This window comes from Rhinoderma darwinii, chromosome 3 (assembly GCF_050947455.1).
Source record: "Rhinoderma darwinii isolate aRhiDar2 chromosome 3, aRhiDar2.hap1, whole genome shotgun sequence".
Taxonomy (NCBI): domain Eukaryota; kingdom Metazoa; phylum Chordata; class Amphibia; order Anura; family Rhinodermatidae; genus Rhinoderma; species Rhinoderma darwinii.
Window position 1 is genome coordinate 120063669 of NC_134689.1, and position 19379 is coordinate 120083047.

The following is a 19379-nucleotide window of genomic DNA, read 5'->3' on the forward strand; positions in this document are numbered from 1 at the left end:
CCAGCAGTTTTCTCTTGTAAGGGTGTTGCTGGCAAGGCAAATACTTTGTGAATCATTGTTTCCCAATAGAATGCTCTATTTCTTGTGCCTATTTTAAAAACATGTGTGTCTATTTAAAAAAAATGTTGGTATGGCATATAGTTCTGGGGTATCGCCTTTTGGAATGGGGCAAAAGCTTTCAGAATTTGCATTTTGGTTTAAGTGTCGGAAGGAAGTGGATGCCTTCTAATACTTTTTAGTGTGACAGGCTATGAGGGGCTTTAGGAGAGATAGCGTGACCTGTGATTCCAGGAGACTTGTTTCTTTCAATTTATAGTTGCGATCGGGAGAGAAGTTTTGGGGAGTGTGTCCGGGGGTTAATTAATCTGTTTTGTTTAGAGTGGCTTTTTCTTTGGCTTTCAGGATCTTGGAGTTGGTAGTTGCTAGTCAGACGAGAGATAGCAGCTTGTTGTTTGCGATCATGCAGGTTTCTGGGTCTGTTCTTTAGTGTTTTTTGAGATGGTCTAAAACCAATCAGTGGGATCAGTGCATTGCCATCATTTTGCATTTCCTGGAGGGGTTGGCTTGGTGCCCGATTTGGTGTTTTTAGCATATGCAACAGTCAGCCACTCTGGTCACCACCTCTTGTTAGTGCACGCAGATGGAAGCTTTTTGTCGAAGTATTAGTTTGCACAGATTTTTAGGAAGTTCCTTGGGGTTTGAAGGTAGTGATTTTCGCACTTATTCTTTCTGCTTTGAGGCAGCAACAGAGACTGCTTGGTGGGGATTGAGCCCCGAATTGCTCAAGACAAATGGGCTCTGGGAATCTGTGTGTTTTAAGCTATATATTGGGCTACATCTGGTGTAAGGGTACGGGATGCTACACATAGTGAGTGTTTGCTGGCTGTTAGGCATGTTCTCTGTGTCTTGGTTGAGTTTATCTCACTTTTGTTGTATTCTTTTTCATGTGCCAGCCCATGCTTAGTTCAGTTTGTAGGGCACTTCTACATTTACTGGGGTGGATAGAGAGTAGATGTGTGGCCGGCCGGCAAACATTTTGGATTTGATAGGTCGGAAACTCAGGTTAGATGATTAGGGTCTGTTGTGGAGCCGTCTTCTTCCAGACATGCAATATTTCGCAGAATTGGATAGTTTGCCTGACATTCTTGTAGTTCATGAGTTGCGAATTTATCTGGAGGTTGTAATATACATGGATCTGTTGCGTGATATTAAATTTTACTTGTTGATGTTGTGGGCTTAATTTCCCGGGATCATCTTAGTGTGTGCAGATATTGTAGGTGTGGGGGCAGGCCAGATCTGTTTAGGTGTAATATCGGGCCTGTGCTAAGGTGAACAAGATGGTCAGTAGATTTGCGGCTTGCATTGAAGATATTGTGATGAGTCACAGAGACCTGGAGATGGTGGATAGTCAGGCTAGGTTCAGCATGACTGAGGGCATATACCAGAGGTCTGTTGATGGAAGGGATTGAAGAGAAGTCGGAATGCCTTCAAGGACTTATCACTTACTAATAAGTTAGGAGTGCTTGATAGATGTTTGTTTACAGGAATCTAAATTGTTCAGATGTTATTTAAAAGGTTAAAGTATTGATACAGTTAGTTATGGAAAATATTTTTTTCTTTTTTGTTTTTGAATTATATATTTGGCTGTTTGTAAAATGCAATTGATTATTTAATAAATGGCTGATGTGGCCTTTCCACCCACTAATAAGTCTGAGAGTGTTATTGGGTAATAATGTGGGAGGTTCACTGTAGGAGGCTATCCACTAGTCATGCAAAAGTCATGACACAACCATATTACTGCATTTTCACTAACAGAATACAGTGATGTGTTTTAGATCACAGCATAGGTTAGGTTTACATAGCAAAATGACAGCATAGGCTACTGTAGGTTCACACAGCGTTCAGGCATTTCAATTACATTGAAAAGCTAAGGATATTACACTTTTTAATAACGATAAAAAGGTATGGTACATGGATACTATTTTGGAATACATTTGGCTAATGATAATCTAGAGAATCTGGAGAATTTCCCAACATTTACATCAAATGTAGAACCCAATGGTGGTATGAACCTAGCTTTAGTAGGACACAAGCAAAATGTGGTGTACTTTTTTAACAAAATTGAAATTGGCATATCAGAAAAGTGAACAGGGTGAACTGATAAACTCTATTTAGGGGGTCACAGATTGGCCTGATATACAAGCAGGGATGTAACTATAGGGATGCAGAGGTTGAAGTTGCACCTAGACCGTCGTGTATAAAGTGGCCCAACATACCCGTACTATAAATGTTAAGTGATAGTTGTGGGGCCATTTTACAGATATTGCACTGGTGCTTTGTAGGATTTAAGTTATGCCTCTGTATACAAGGATCCAATAGACTACCTAGCATGATCTAGGTACCTGAATAGTCAAAAAAAAAACATCTTGAAACCAAATATCAAAACATCAAAGCAACAACAATCACTTTATATAGCCAAATATGGGCTTGTTCGCTTTGGAATGAGAAACCATAACTATAAAGCCATGTTTTGGTAGTGATATATATATCTATTTGTATTCCCTTTTAACAGCCAAGAAAATACTTTTCAGATGTTTTGAAATGCACATTACATTATGAAGCTATAGACTGGATGGACATCATGGGAGATATATTTATTGCATCAAATGATGGTCATTCTATCCATTTAATAAACCTTGATGAACTATAATAAAACAATATCCTACCTGGTGTATTACCATCTCAATCATCATATTTAATCGAATTCCTGATGTAACGTTAAAAATCGTTGTCGTTACCTTCATTTTTAGATAATGCCCCATTCCTGAGATCTTGGATGCCGTTCACCCTAGATCCCTTGTGTTATATAGCCTCCATTTTTATGGTTATTACTCTTACAAAGCGCGCTACCAAGAACCTAGCTATCATAAAACAATCAGATAGAGCAGGATCTGTGCATGTGTGCCAGGGGAACAAGGAGACATCGCTATGGGAATGCCAGGGAAGTAAGTATGAACTTTTTAAAAAAATTTAAATAAGTAAAAGTTTTATATTTTTTTCACATTTGCTATTTTTGAGGCAGAATCACAGCTTTTCCACTGCAAAATTGCAACATTTGCTAGTTGTTGCTACTTTAACCTCCCCAATGAACTCAATGGGTCAAAACCGCAACATAAGTGCTATAATTACAAATCTACACTACAGGTCAATTTATGCACAGATTTTTCGACACCATGTGGATGAGACTTATTGAAATCTCATCCCCTTTGCTGCTACTGTACTATGCTACGGATTTTCAGCAATGAAATCTGTTGCGGAAAGTCCGCAGGTAATCATAAAATGATGGAGTAGATTGGAAATACCCTTAAGTGATATAAAACAAAGGTAACTTAGTAAGTAAATTTTATACTGTGATTAAACATACTGGGATAACTGGGATAACTGCTAAGAATCCTTACATGCAACTCGGATAAATGCCTTCTGACTTTTGGAAGTTCCAGAGGAGCTCCAAGCTACACAATGACACCAATATTCTTCCAGCCCAAAGATCTTATCCACTTGCTGCCTAGAGATGTCAATCCTCACTTCCATAACAGGGAGACCTAAAAAGATACAGACATAAAGATAATGAATGCACAGTACAGGTTAATACATGCATTATATCAAGAGACTTGTCATGTATAGACATTTATGCCCTTCTACCTTTGTCTATACATGTACATTTACATAAAAGGAAAACTCTTGACAAATCTATATCAGAAGGAATATGAACAAAAAAAGAGTTTTAACGCCAATAAAATGCTAAAAAAGATGACCATTACAGAAGATAATAGATCATTGAATCAAGACGTTGTATAGCTCTTCTACTTCACTTTTCGATTGTCAATCTTTTCCACCATAATAGTAATAGCATGAACGTTTTATAGCTCTATCCATATAATTAAATTACCAATAAAGAAATTTATCCCACTAAATATGCTTACTTAATTTTATATTGTTGTAAAACTTTATGTATCCATCCAACATCTTGACTCCTCAATTTTTAGTATTATATCAGCACCAGGTGCCAATGCATTGATCTTTATGGCGTCAAGTAGTGGCATAAATGGCTGTCTTTATACAGTCTTGATAAGTCATGTGCATATGCTCCTGTTATTACTTGGAGCTTGTTTCAACACCTAATCATTTTCAAAATCTATGTTTGCTGGCGGTGAATGAAAACATTCCTATATTAAATCCTGATGCTGAAAAAAACTATACACACATAGTCCTGCTTACAGCAGATAGATGGATACAATTGTGTCCAGTCTAGGCAATTCTCTGCGAGCTAAACAACCTGGTCTCGAGGCTTTTTCATTTTATTTACACTGATACATTGTAACAAACTATTAGGACTGGTAAGAGATTAGTGCTACATTATTGCTGATTTATCTGGAAGAGGATTTCCGAGATTGGTGATATTGTATCCACCTCTTAGATGTGAGTAGGATATAGTCAGGACAAGTTTTTAAACTCTGGATGTTAATAAGAATGATTTCATCCAAAGACAGAATAAAGAGGTCTTGGAAATGCTGAGGAATTGAAACACAAAGTAAAAGGACTCATGTATACTGTTTGGCTATTGTAACATTATGGCTCTGGGCAAACCATACAAAGCTGTAATCCGGCACCCATAAAAGTCTTTGGGGACATACTGTATCGCTATTCCTCCTATTTCATGCAGAGGGATTGTGATATTTTTTCTGTCTAATTCATACGAAACCTGAAACAAATTTGCCATGTTCTATTGGAGAATACCTTTGCATTTAATGCTATGTGGAGGCACTATATGGCGGCACTAAGATAACATACTCCGTGTGCTGCCATACCAGCTCTGTACAAACAATTTCACCGTGTATGAGCTCCATCAGAAAGTTGTATAACTTTTTATTATACAATGATTACGATTTATTTACATAAAGCCTGACACCCTTTAACGTAAGAGGTCAGTGCTGGCTGTACTAGAAAAAATTATAAGTAAATGGAAGACAATCTATCTGCTCATGCAGAGAATCTCCAGAAGTCTGTTATTTAAAGATTTATGTATTGAAATAATTTAATACAATGGAAAAGATAATCATGGAGTTGAATCCCAGGCTGAGAAGTTGAAAAATGAGTAGCCAGTACATATATTTGTTTTCTAACCTATGCCCATTCCCAACATAACGCTATAGATATAACTGAAAATCCAGTTCTACTGCTAACAAGTTTAAAAGGGATTGACGGGTGAGCTGTGCTATGTATGAGGATTTAGACTTAAATAACTTATTTTTTTCTGAAAAGAAAACGTGAAAATAAAAAGATGAGGACTACAGTAGGAACAGCATATGTAAACTTATTCTTATGAATTTAAAGTGTGCTGTGGTAAAATATAACCTACAAATTCACGGTAATTGAAAAAAAGTGCTTTGATCTTTTATTGCATTCCAGAAACGGGTACTTGGCACAGTGTGCCACCATGTTTGCTGCTGAGATGCAACTTCTAAACCCTGCTAAAAGAACAAAGGTAAGCGTGTTCACGGACAATATAAATTTTATATACAGATGACATTAAATGTGTGGAAATGTAGTATTACTTGCCAGCCATTTCAATAAGTGGCGACCATGTAATATATGGACAGGCTTGGTCCGCCAGAGCCGGAACGACACTTAGTGGCTCTCAACCTAGGCTTATACCGGAGGTCCCGAGATGAAAAACCCCGCCCACTATTAAGTCCATATGGCTTAATAGGGCTGCTAGACCGAGATTGTCCTGATGAGACAAGCTCTTTAAGGTGCGGTACCAAGTAAAGCTTATCTTATAGTTTCTTGCATAGAGCACTTGGTCAAAATCCCTATTCAATAGTTTTTATAGTCCTTTTATAATCCTGACAAAAACTTCTAATTTCATACATTTATATCTCTATTTAATTCATATCAGTCTCACCTCAACTGCTCACTATATTTGCATGATTACGTGGTTGAACAGTAAATATCTAGAATATTCACTGAACAGAACTCTTATGTCACACAGCTGTTGATCTGAGCATGTAGCATTTTACTTCACCATAGATAGAGATTGAAATTGTTTTTGTACATTGATACTGCCATGGATAATTTACTTTGGCTTTCCTATAACTTGCTCACGCGTGGTCATTCTATTTCTCTGTGGAATTGTTACTGGTACGATAGAGCCAAGTGTCGATTGTCATTAAGTAAGAAGAAACCTCTTGGTAAAAGAAGAAAAAGCTAGATCGAGTGCAATTTTTGCTCTAACAAGCAATGCGATTCGTGAAGATTTCTCATTGAATATTATCCACTCGACTGCCTTTGTGTTTCTATGAGTACGTTGCCATAGCTGTGTGATGTGGGTGTATATGTGCTTTTATCTTCATCACATTCTGCTCTGCAATCTTGTTTTTGTGATGGTTGTACAGGATTATTTGTGGCTTGCAGCTGTGTGGTGTTGACACTTTTATTCATGATCCAAAATTACCGAGGGAAAAATAGACAAAATTAGAAGAAGATCTTATACCCTATGGGAATTTCTAGATGATCATCACTTTTAGTATTAGAATATTTCCTAAGGACAATGGCTTAAGCTATGTCAGCAATATGCTTCAGGCAGAATGTCAAATACAGTAAAGCTTGGTCAGTAGTGATAGCCTACGGTGACCTGCCAAATTGTTTAAAAGTAACTGTATTGTCCCAAATCGATTCAACGCATGCAAAGTAAAAGATGTAACTGGAAAAAGTAACTTGTGGGTAATTTTATTTGAGCAATGGCGTAGGGAGGTAGAGTTAACCAAAGCAAACGCCACCTCTTTAGGATTGTCCAAAGACTATCCTATGTGTACCATCATTCTGCTCGTGCATACAGTTACATAGTGACACTGGTGGTGTTATTATATGCACTCCATATGTCATGCTCTATCAGATGCCATATAGGAGCTGATTTTCTTTGTAGAAGTTAATCAATACTAAAAAATTGCATCTATGCATATGGGGCCATGTAAAATCATGTACAGGTACTGTATTAATACTGATATTCTCCGATAAACTGCTGGCGAAGATTATTGGTTTTGAAACAAAAAATACATCAGAACTCATACGGTATCTGTGAAACACCCTATGGAACTCATACGATACCTATTCGAAGCACCATATAGAAACATGCAAAATGGAACTATTCTGAATGGTAGCGATTTTTCATATGACCTTGTGCATGAGACCTAACCTGTTGCAGAAAACCAGTATGGTCATTGACTTTATTCTTCTAGGTAACTTCCATTAAATGTAATGAACTTATTGTAATTAGAAGGTGCCGGTTACAGATGTGCAAATCTTTATATATTCTCTCGACCATTGTTTTTCCAAAATGTAAATTATTGTCATTCTTGGTGAATCTCAAATCTGGCTAATCAATTCTACCAGAATTATAGCTGTAGATATCTGTAAAAATCATATTCATTCTCCCATAGAGGAATCACTGATTTGTTATAAACTTAAACCTGGTTAATCAATTCTACCATATCTAATATAGTTGTTTTTATTTAATGTACTTAGTTACAAAATAGAAAAACATTTAGAATTGCTGATGCGTCACGATACTGGGTAGTCTAGAACGCAATTCCTAGTGCATGGTCCTTTTATGTCCTTTACAGAAAAATACTAGGAGGCATTTCAAATTTTGTAAGTCACATATATAGTGGCAAAAAGTAACAAGAGGTTGAATCCAGCGCTGTAGAGGATAAAACGGAAACTAGTTCCAAGTTTACTAGTATGTAGTTAAAAGGTCCAAAGATATGGGGTCCTAGTGTGCAGGAAGGAATGTCGGTCCAGTAGTAGAGCCCTACTACTGGACCGACATTCCTTCCTGCACACTAGGACCCCATATCTTTGGACCTTTTAACTGCATACTAGTAAACTTGGAACTAGTTTCCGTTTTATCCTCTACAGCGCTGGATTCAACCTCTTGTTACTTTTTGCCATTTACTCATCGTGTACCGACACGAGGATCCGTGCGATGTCTACGACACACAAATTACGTGTCAGGTGAGCTGGATGATTCCTCCCCCATATCTTCACATATATAGTGTTCTATTTGGTAACCAATCCAAAGTCTTTCTTTCTTTTTTCATCATCCTCTTGCAAAATGTCCTACTGAATAAAGTGAATGTAACAAATACTAACCATTAAATATCAATTAAGACATTTGACTGTTATTAACCCAAAAATCCAACCCTCTCCTATTTCAAGTTCATATATCATTAACCATACAGTTGACAGTATACATTTGCTATAAGAAGAAAAAAAAAACACATACTGTCCAAAGGGATGAAAACATTTGCAACAGTTTGCTTAGGACTTCTAACTTATGACTTCAATTAGAATAAAACATACATATTCAAGCATAGGGCAGTGTCCTTGTCAGACTTTTCATCACCCAGGGCAAAAATTCAACTAACTGCTCTAGCTCTGTATCTGCATATCCTGGCCAAGGTAAAGCAACTTGTTGGCGCTCCTTCGACCTGCCGAGAGTTTGACAACACCTTGTGCCACTCTTACGCTTCTGTAGTACGCTAGATGCCAGTCAGTCTCTATGACGATCAGGATGCTTTGTTCTGGTGTCGCTCTTTTCCTTTAACAGAACCAGATTTGGACCCCAGTCCCATCAGTGGCCATTACTCATATTGTACCATGGTGACCAACATTCAGTTTTAATGAAACTTTAATTGCCTACATCTTTTCCAACAATGTAATTTTGTGCAATTGCCCACTAGTGCCAACACTCATCTGCCTTCTGAACAAAGTTTTTGCATCCTAATGGAACATATTTAACTAACACTAAGGCACTTTATTTATGTTACTATGTATGTATTTATTTATTCAGTACATGCTACTGGGTTTATCCGATAAATAATTTTAGCTAACGTAAATGCCGCATTTGTTTACCCCTTTCCGTATTTATCTAATCATGTATGCATTTACTATCAATCTTAAGATAAATATTTTTTATTGTTTCAGAAATATTTTTATATGTATATCCTTGTGTTTTTTTCTTTTTTAATATTTATTTTCAGGCTGTCAGCCAACACAGTTTGATTGGTTGTCTTTTCTGTCCGTCACTTACAACCTATTGATATAACAGGACATCATACCAGGGGATGACTTGATATTTTTTCAAATCTATAAATGCTGTGTTTGTTTCTTCTATTTACCATTGGTCGGATGAAGATGCTGGTCCAGCATAGATATGCGTAGCCTGAAAAAAGAATAAACCTTAAGATTGAAGCAAGTGTCCGTGCTAGATGTCAGCAGTGCTGCAACATATATCCTATTTTTTTGCTTTTCCTGCTCTCTTTATACTTTATATAGCGGGGACATTTCTTTCAACCAGCTGGGGTCTAGCTGAAGCGGAGTACATTAAAACTAATGTCTACATCAGAGTTGTGCCTGTGCCAGCACAACTAGCTCCGATGAGCATTACCACTTCTGTCCTCTGCTTCCATCCACCCGGAGGTGACCTGCACAATGTGGCACTGTGAACACTTTTTCTTTTAGGTTTATCCTCTGGCACCAAGACGATAGCAGCAGACCAAGTAAATTCTGTAAAGTGCAAGTTGGGGCCTCCATGGATAGGACATATTTTTCAGAACATCCCACAGATGCACTAGTTTAAATAGAGATCTAGGGAATTTGCAGGCCAAGTCAACACCTTGAACTCTTTGTCATGTTCCTCAAACCATTCCTAAACAATTTATGCAGTGCCGCAGAGCACATTATCCATTGAAAGAGGCCACTGTCATTAGGGAATATCGTTGCAATGAAGGGTTGTACATGGTCTGCAAAAATGTTTAGGTAGCTAGTACATGTCAAAGTACTATACACATGAATGCCAGGATTCAAGGTTTTCCAGCAGAACATTGTCCAGATCATCACACTGCCACTAACATCCAGCTGGCTGGCGCCAATGGTATTGGAGTGATGATGAAGAGTTACTGGTAGAGCTGTGAGAGTTGCAGCCGGGAGAGAGGGAATGTCCCAGCAGAAGCAGCAGAGATTGTGCCCTACTGCTTGCCCTGGAGTAGGCCTATTTACTACCAGAGAAGGTAAGCCTAAGTGAGGACATGCAAGTAGGCCTCAGTGGGACAGTTACGTTGGGCCTGAACAAGGCCATGTAATTAGGCCCAAGTGCAACCACCGCTGTTAGTTGGCGGGAGAATCATCAGAGGTTATGTCCAGCCTGCATCAGAAAGAGGTAAACCACCTGAAACAACTCCCAGTGCATGAGATTCACCAAATCCTGCGGGAGCTGCATATAAGAGAGCAGCTGTTGGGACTTGAGAGTCAGCAAGTGCGACACCAGAGAGTTCAAGAGACTGTTTTATGGTTCAGCAGTAAGAGAGGCTTCGGTTTCGCTTCGGTGAATGCTACTGGGAGGAGGTCTATATCCACCGGAGATCTCTCAAGTGGGCTGGCATTCTTAAGAAGCGGTGAAACTTAAGAATTGGATAAAAAATAGAAGCCACCCTGGCACATGGGCCGCGTGTATCACCAGGCCCGAGAAGATTTTGGAGCCTGCCAGCTGGGCCGGTGCCTTCATCCACTGGAGGCCTGCTTCACCCCCAGAGGTGCCCTGGGATCTAGAGTCGGAAAAATCTTCTGATGCAGTGTGTTTCCGGACAGGAGGTTAGGTGGCAGAGGATGATGGTGTTTTTGTGTGGGATGTCCTACTCAGGCTTTGGGGACTGTGTCTTGGTGGACTACGCCTTCAAAGTACCGCTCGAAGTCCAGTGACCATGCCAGTCCACGCCCAGCCTGAGGTCTACAGCAGGTCGAGCTTCTCATAACAGAGGTCCTAGAGAAAAATTTTCTTGTATTCCTATAGTTAAGGGACTGTTCCTGTTCTCAACCTGAATTAAAAAGGGACTGTTCGGGTGTTGCAGTGTGTACTTGTGTCATGGTCAGCACAGATTGAACTGGCGAAGTGATGTAAGTGTGTGGGGAGGATCCCCATATCTTAAAGGGCTGTATTCATGTTTGCCAGAATGTGGTACATGTCAAGTGTACTTTATTTTATAATGTGTCTTTTAATGTCCTGTTATGTATGTAACTTGCTTATTTCCTCCCCAGGACCGATATCCTGAAGATATATTGAGTTCTTGATTGTATTGTATCATTGCTTTCATGTGGCAGGTACCAGAAAATGATGGTTGGCTCACTGGTTATTATCCAAATTTGTTTCGCGCTGGGAAAAACAGCCCAGACTTCTTAGTTGGCATTTTTCTGCACCATAACAGTGTGGTGAGTGGCTAAACTGTATCCTCATGCTGAGGGCAGCACTTACTATATAAAAGGGGGCTGTTCCCGCCAGTCAAGCTTAAGTGTGCAGGCAAAATATGAAGAACTAGTTGCTTTGTGAGACTGCTGTAAAGCTACTGTTGACGCAAAGAGGCACTTGTCTCAGGCCCTTAGTAGGGTAGGTCCAGGAGTAGGTGATGGGAGGAGCCTTCCCATAATGTTGGTAGCGTAGTGGTGCAGCATGGGTGACAGGCAAGGGGCCTCCCCAGGAAACAGTGAGTGTAAACAGTCTGTTGAGGCCCAGTGTGTCTAAAATTATGCGGACGTCTCCTGTACCAGGCAGGATTGACCTTGACTGACCCTGCTTGAACCATCCAGAATTGTACTAAGAGACTGTGCCTCTCAAGTGTTGACGCAACACCATACCTAGTAAAGATTTTGTTGTTAACATCTTTGTCGCAAAAACCCTTCCAAGACCTTCCACCATTCAGACTGCGTTCTTACACCATCATTTTCCCTGGTAGATGACGTACATGCACCCAGCCATCCACATGATGTAAAAGAAAACGGAAATCCTCAGACCAAGCAACCTTCTTTCATTGATCCATAGTCCACCTCTGATGCTCAAATGCTTATTTGAACGGGTTATGCAGACCCAAATTCAGTAAACAGGGATGCACTATGTGCTCTGAGAGCATTTTTTATTCAGCAAATTGTGCTACAGTAGCTCTTCTGTGGAATCAGAACAGACGAACTAGCCTTCACAGCACACGTGTGCCCGTAAGCTTGTCGCTGGTTCACTGGTTGTCCTTCCTTGGTCCACTTTCTTAGGTAGTAACCACTGCAAACTGGGAACACCCTACAAGACCTGCCATTTTGAAAATGCTCTGACCATCTGGCCATCACAATCGGGCCCTTGTTAAAATTGTTTAGATCCTTACACTGTTAATTTCTCCTGCTTCTATCACATCCACTTAAAGCACTGATTGTTCACTTTCTGTTTAATATGACTAACCCTTGACAGGTGTTGACATTGTAGATTATCAATATTATTCAGTTTACCTGTGAGTGGTTTTAGTGTTATGGCTGATCAGTGTACTATTTGTCTGGAGACTTGGTTTTTGTGTCCAAATGTAAGCAATGTAATGGCTAATAGTGGTGTGAACACTAGACAGAAGTCGAGAAAGCTGAGATCCAAAGTGCTGTTTGTCAAGGTCTTCACACTGTGCAGCAGGTTACTAGTAGTTTTCCTTCTATAAAAAAACAATATGGTGGCTCTGCAGGATTCAAGACATTATTCTTACCCTGAAAAAAGTTACTGTCAGCTAGCTTTTTTTCCTCTACGCCACAATGAGACATGGGAACAGCACACTGTAAGGAACCCACCAATATTCCACAATCCGCTTCCTGGATCTCTGTAAATACGACATAAAGGAGTGGGATACTGGAGTCAAACTCAAGTTCCCCCTTATTTTTTTAGTCTTGAGTCATTAAAATCTGTCCATTCACATTAGATAAAAGTTGAAGGAACCTACCAATTTCAACAGGATCAACCTCTGCTACAAGGGACTTCCCAATTGTCCCTTGATGGTAGATGTTGGATTAAAGAAGGATTGAGCATGATGGATTTTAACATGCCTGATCCTTTGTTCCTGCATGAGAAGAAATGCTGCCAGAGGGTTGGCAATGGCTCATTCCCCTCTCTTGTACATGTTTAAGGTGGTGTCATGTGAAGTAGCTTTTTCGGGCCGACTGCTATTGCAATTGTATAGCAAGCTATACAAATTGTAGAATTTTATCAACAATTATTGCAATGTATTAACATATTAGGGTATGTTCACACGCTGAGAGGCAGTTACGTGTGAAAAGACAGACTGTTAACAGCTGCCTCGTTTCACACGTAAAAGCTCCTCCTCGTAATTTACGAGGCATCTGAGACGCTCGTAAACCTTGAGCCGTGCTTCATTGATTTCAATGAAGAACGGCTCAAATTACGTGGCAAAGAAGTGCCCTGCACTTCTTTGCCGAGGCAGTAAATTTACGGGTCGTCGTTTGACAGCTGTCAAACGACGACTCGTAAATAACAGGTCGTCTGCACAGTACGTCGGCAAACCCATTCAAATGAATGGGCAGATGTTTGCCGACGTATTGTAGCCATATTTTCAGACGTAAAACGAGGCATAATACGCCTCGTATACGTCTGAAATTTGGCCGTGTGAACATACCCTTAGAGTTTCCATGCCATCAAGAACAATTGCTAACCTATAATAAATGAGCCTTAAGTGTTAAAAAGTAGATGGCAAATCATCACAAACTTCTTGCTGAATTTGTTAGTTAAAAAGCACTGTGTGAGTTTTGCCACTCTTTGATTTCGCATCGGCAATTGAAAATGCGTAAACTCAGCTAAAGCTCAGACCTGCTTTTTAATTGGCAAAGTCTATTTAAATTACTAGGCCCTAAAAGAAATCAGACTGTACCATTTCAGTCCTTAATATCAATGATATAGGGGCTTTAATCTGGACGAATAAGGGTGTAATGAGGTATTATCAGATTGTTTATTTTCTTCACTGGATTAAATGTAATCTAAAAGGTGTAAAGCATAAGCATAGTGTTGCATTCATGGAGCAGTAATTGTTGGTCTCTAGTCGTGAAGGAGTTAATGATGCAATGCTCTGCAGATTAGAGCAGATAAAACAGAGACCTGAAAATCTCCAGAGGTAAATGTTGTATCTTCATGTGGCAATTTAGGATTCCGTTAATGAAGCAGGACTTTGAAGATCTTGCATAAGCAGGGAAGAGGTTAATGATGCCTTAACTAACTGTGGGTGGTTAGAAGAGTAGAGGTATGGACGCGAGAGAGAAGTAATGACTTGAGTACCGTATTTTAGTGTTCCTGAAGTGCTAAAATATAGTGTAGGGAAAGTGATTATTACTTTGAAAGTTGTTTATTAGCACTCGTAGCTGTTCAGAATCATAAACTGCTAATATACACGAAAATACACTAAAGAACCACTACATCTAGATTATACGAGTTTATATTGAGTATTTGGGATAGCTATTTACTGGAGTATAAGTCCCCTTTCACACCATGTTTATTGGCTACATAAGAGGGTCATGTTTGGAGTTGGACCAATGTAAAGAAAGGATCCAGACTCATACTGTTGATGCATATATAATATTCGATAACAGATAAACTTGAATATATATTTTTTTTGCTAGATAAAATAATGTATATGTAGCAGAATCCAGCTTCAGTAACAACCTCGTGTAGTTCAGTAGCTGTGCCGTTGTACTAAATTGGTGTGTGCTGTCCTGAGAAGCATGGTGCACGCTACATTGTACTTACATGCCGCGTACTGCTTAGTGGCTTACCAATTATTGTACACCCATTTACTAGATTTGATTTTGTTTATTTGCATTACTCTGGGTGTGACTATTTTGATGGGTAGTCCTAAGATGTACAACTAGTACTGCAAGAACTAAGAGTGTATCAGGCCATTTCGGTAAATTACATATTTTACCTTTTCAGTGTCCATCTGGGCCTTTTTGCAATAATTATACAAGCAACGAATATTGGACCCAGGTAGCTGGTGGGCAAAAATTCAGACACAAACACCAAATTTGCCTAAGGCAAATAAATTACCCCTTGTTTCCCAGGTACCAAATGAATACTTCCTAATCTGTATAAAACATAACTTTTATTATAACTAAATATTAAGCACACAGTTAGAATTAAAATACCCAATGTGATCTGAATGTCCCTATAGTATTCTACTAGTGTCACTAAACCGTGTGTATCGACTCAATACAGCGTCAGAACGCCTCTGTTGGTGAATGCTTAGTTGGAAAGTAGAGAGATTGAAAATTTGCATTTCATTGTCTATTGTATCACCTAACATCACATCTCCTCCTGCTGTTATTTGTGGTTATTAGTTTTAAATCTTTTTTTTTTATTGCGTTCACTGTACGAGTTAAATAATAGTATATTGTAATAGTTCACACTTTTACGGACGCAGCGATACCAATTTTGTTTATTTTTTAGATTACTTTAGAGGAAAAATGGGAAAATACGTTTTTTTTTTAACTTTTAATTATTTTTTTTTCACTACTAATAACTTTTTTTTTACACCATTTATTAGTCCCCCCAGGGGACTTGAACCATCAATCGCTGTTCCCGGCCATTAGTCTGGGCTGTCAGCTGTAAAACACAACTGACGTCCGCAGGATATGGAGGGCGCTCAGCCCTTGTGTGCCCTCCATACTTCCCTATGACACTTATGATGTACACTACCATTCAAAAGTTTGGGGTCACTCAGACAATTTTGTGTTTTCCATGAAAACTCACACTTATATTTATCAAATGAGTTGCAAAATTACTAGAAAATATAGTCAAGACATTGACAAGGTTAGAAATAATGATTTTTATTTGAAATAATAATTTTCTCCTTCAAACTTTGCTTTCGTCAAAGAGTGCTCCATTTGCAGCAATTACAGCATTGCAGACCTTTGGCATTCTAGCTGTTAATTTGCTGAGGTAATGGGGAGAAATTTCACCCCATGCTTCCAGAAGCCCCTCCCACAAGTTGGATTGGCTTGATGGGCACTTCTTGCGTTCCATACGGTCAAGCTGCTCCCACAACAGCTCTATGGGGTTGAGACCTGGTGACTGCGCTGGCCACTCCATTACAGATAGAATACCAGCTGCCTGCTTCTTCCCTAAATAGTTCTTGCATAATTTGGAGGTGTGCTTTGGGTCATTGTCCTGTTGTAGGATGAAATTGGCTCCAAACAAGCGCTGTCCACAGGGTATGGCATGGCGTTGCAAAATGGAGTGATAGCCTTCCTTATTCAAAATCCCTTTTACCTTGTACAAATCTCCCACTTTACCAGCACCAAAGCAACCCCAGACCATCACATTACCTCCACCATGCTTGACAGATGGCGTCAGGCACTCTTCCAGCATCTTTTCAGTTGTTCTGCGTCTCACAAATGTTCTTCTGTGTGATCCAAACACCTCAAACTTCGATTCGTCTGTCCATAACACTTTTTTCCAATCTTCCTCTCTCCAATGTCTGTGTGCTTTTGCCCATATTAATCTTTTCCTTTTATTAGCCAGTCTCAGATATGGCTTTTTCTTTGCCACTCTGCCCTGAAGGCCAGCATCACGGAGTCGCCTCTTCACTGTAGACGTTTACACTGGCGTTTTGCGGGTACTATTTAATGAAGCTGCCAGTTGAGGACCTGTGAGGCGTCTATTTCTCAAACTAGAGACTCTAATATACTTGTCTTGTTGCTCAGTTGTGCAGCGGGGCCTCCCACTTCTCTTTCTACTCTGGTCAGAGCCTGTGTGTGCTGTCCACTGAAGGGAGTAGCACACACCGTTGTAGGAAATCTTCAGTTTCTTGGCAATTTCTCGCATGGAATAGCCTTCATTTCTAAGAACAAGAATAGACTGTCGAGTTACACATGAAATCTCTCTTTTTTCTAGCCATTTTGAGAGTTTAATCGAACCCACAAATGTAATGCTCCAGATTCTCAACTAGCTCAAAGGAAGGTCAGTTTTATAGCTCCTCTAAACAGCAAAACTGTTTACAGCGGTGCTAACATAATTGCACAAGGGTTTTCAAGTGTTTTCTAATCATCCATTCGCCTTCTAACACAGTTAGCAAACCCAATGTACCATTAGAACACTGGAGTGATGGTTGCTGGAAATGGGCCTCTATACACCTATGTAGATATTGCATTAAAAACCAGACGTTTGCAGCTAGAATAGTCATTTAGCACATTAACAATGTATAGAATGTATTTCTGATTAATTTAATGTTATCTTCATTGAAAAAAACTGTGCTTTTCTTTCAAAAATAAGGACATTTCTAAGTGACCCTAAACTTTTGAATGGTAGTGTACATGATATGTGATAATACGTCAAGGGGTTAACAGCTGATTTTTTACCCATTTTGCATCAGTTATTTTCCCTGTTTGTTTTAAAAATGGATGTATTTCTTTAGCCAATTTTTTGCCACACACTTCCCTCTGTAGATAATGCCACACAGCCTCCTGTAGATACTATCACAGCCACCCTGTAGATAATGCCACACACTGCCCTCTGTAGATAATGCCACACTCAGCCCTGTGTAGATATTGGCACAGCCCCCTGTAGATAATGCCTTACACTGCCTCCTGTAGATACTGCCACACAGACCCCTGTAGATAATGTCACACACTGCCCTCTGTAGATAATGCCACACAGCCCCCTGTAGATTCTGCCACAGCCCGTGTAGATACTGCCACACACTGCCCTCTGTAGATAATGCCACACACTGCCCTCTGTAGATACTGCCAGAGCCCCCCTGTAGGTAGTGCCACACAGCCCCCCCTCTAAGTAGTGTCACACAGCCCCCTGTAGGTAGCGTCACACAGCCCTCTGTAGGTAGTGCCACACAGCCCCCCTCTAGGTAGTGCCACACAGCCCCGCTCTAGGTAGTGCCACACAGCCCCCTGTAGGTAGTGCCACAAAGCCCACTTGTATGTAGTGCCACAGCCCCCTTGTAGATAGCACCCCCGTAGATGGCACCGCCCTGTAGATAGCGCCACTGTAGCTCCCTGTAGGAGCGGAATCGCTCTGGCCGGGAATCTCCGCTTCAGGAGTGGCCCCTGATGTTAATCTCCATATATGGATAGTGACGTCAGTGACTTGTCCTGGAGCAGAATCCCTGGCTACAGCTTTGGCAACAGGGAGCTACAGTGGCGCGATCTATGGACGGGGGACAGGGGTTGTGGCAGCAAAAAAATCTCCTCCTCCTTGTCTGCTTACATACGTGCTCAATGTGTCACATAAGTAAAGCTGCTCTGATGGTTTGTGTATGAATTCTTATCATAACATCACTGCTGTTATTCATAAGGATGTATTAAATCAGATATAGCTACTTTTGCATAATACCTATGATGGCTTATGAAACATCATTCTGTATTTATGAGAACGTCTCTTTTCTATGATAAATATGTTAACAACTTTACCATGGGCATATTCCTCAGTCTTACTCTAATGAGATTCTGACCATATATTATATTAAAAAAAAATGGGGAAACAGCAGGCAGTATACATCAGATACATATCAGCGTTGTATGCATATTGTTGATAGCATCTTTTTTACTCATTGTATGTTTCACCTTGTCTTTTTAAATTATTTCTTAATAAAATATATTGTTTTAACTGTATTTGAGGTAATCCATAGTTTATATGCTCCTAAATTTTTTCAAGTCAGTTGAATTTTGATATTTGCAGGAGTTCTAGCCGTCTTTCTATAAAGATGGATCAAATATAGGAATACACAGACCAGAATATATTTATCATATGATTTTATAATAAATCCCCATGTTAGACTAGACATTTTATAATAATTGCTGCAAAAGACATAAATGCAGGATTTTGGTGACATGGTCTTTAACCCCTTAAGGGCACAACCTGTTTTGGCCTTAAAGAGATTCTGTCACCACATTATAAGTGCCCTATCTCCTATATAAGGAGATCGGCGCTATAATGTAGGTGACAGTAATGCTTTTTATTTAGAAAAACGATCTATTTTAAACCACTTTATTAGCGATTTTTAGCTTTATGATAATGAGTTTCTTAATGCCCAAGTGGGCGTGTTTTTACTTTCGACCAAGTGGGCGTTGTACAGAGGAGTGTATGACGATGACCAATCAGCGTCATGCACTCCTCTCCATTCATTTACACAGCAGCATCGCGTTCTTACTAGAACACGATGTGCAGCCACATACACAGACATTAACGTTAATCAAGTTTCCTGATAATGAATATACATGACCTCCAGCCTGGACGTCATGTGTATTCAGAATCCTGACACTTCTGAATCTTTTCTGTGAGATTTCCAGCAAGGGAAACGAAATCTCGTTTACATCGTAATCTCGCGAGATTACGCGTGGCTTGCTGGAATCTCACAGAAAAGATTCAGAAGTGTCAGGATTCTGAATACACATGACATCCAGGCTGGAGGTCATGTATATTCATTATCAGGACACTTGATTAACGTTAA

At 39.7% G+C, this 19379-nt stretch overlaps 1 protein-coding gene across 3 annotated transcripts in view; it reads right to left on the minus strand.

Moving 5' to 3' along the window:
- Window positions 1–19379, minus strand: part of UNC5A (unc-5 netrin receptor A) — a 331913-nt gene that overhangs the window by 102853 nt on the left and 209681 nt on the right. For all 3 annotated transcript variants that reach the window (XM_075856631.1, XM_075856630.1, XM_075856629.1), the window contains one exon: window positions 3459–3602. In XM_075856631.1, coding sequence (XP_075712746.1) covers window positions 3459–3602 — 144 coding nt within the window. The remainder of the gene's footprint in view (window positions 1–3458; window positions 3603–19379) is intronic.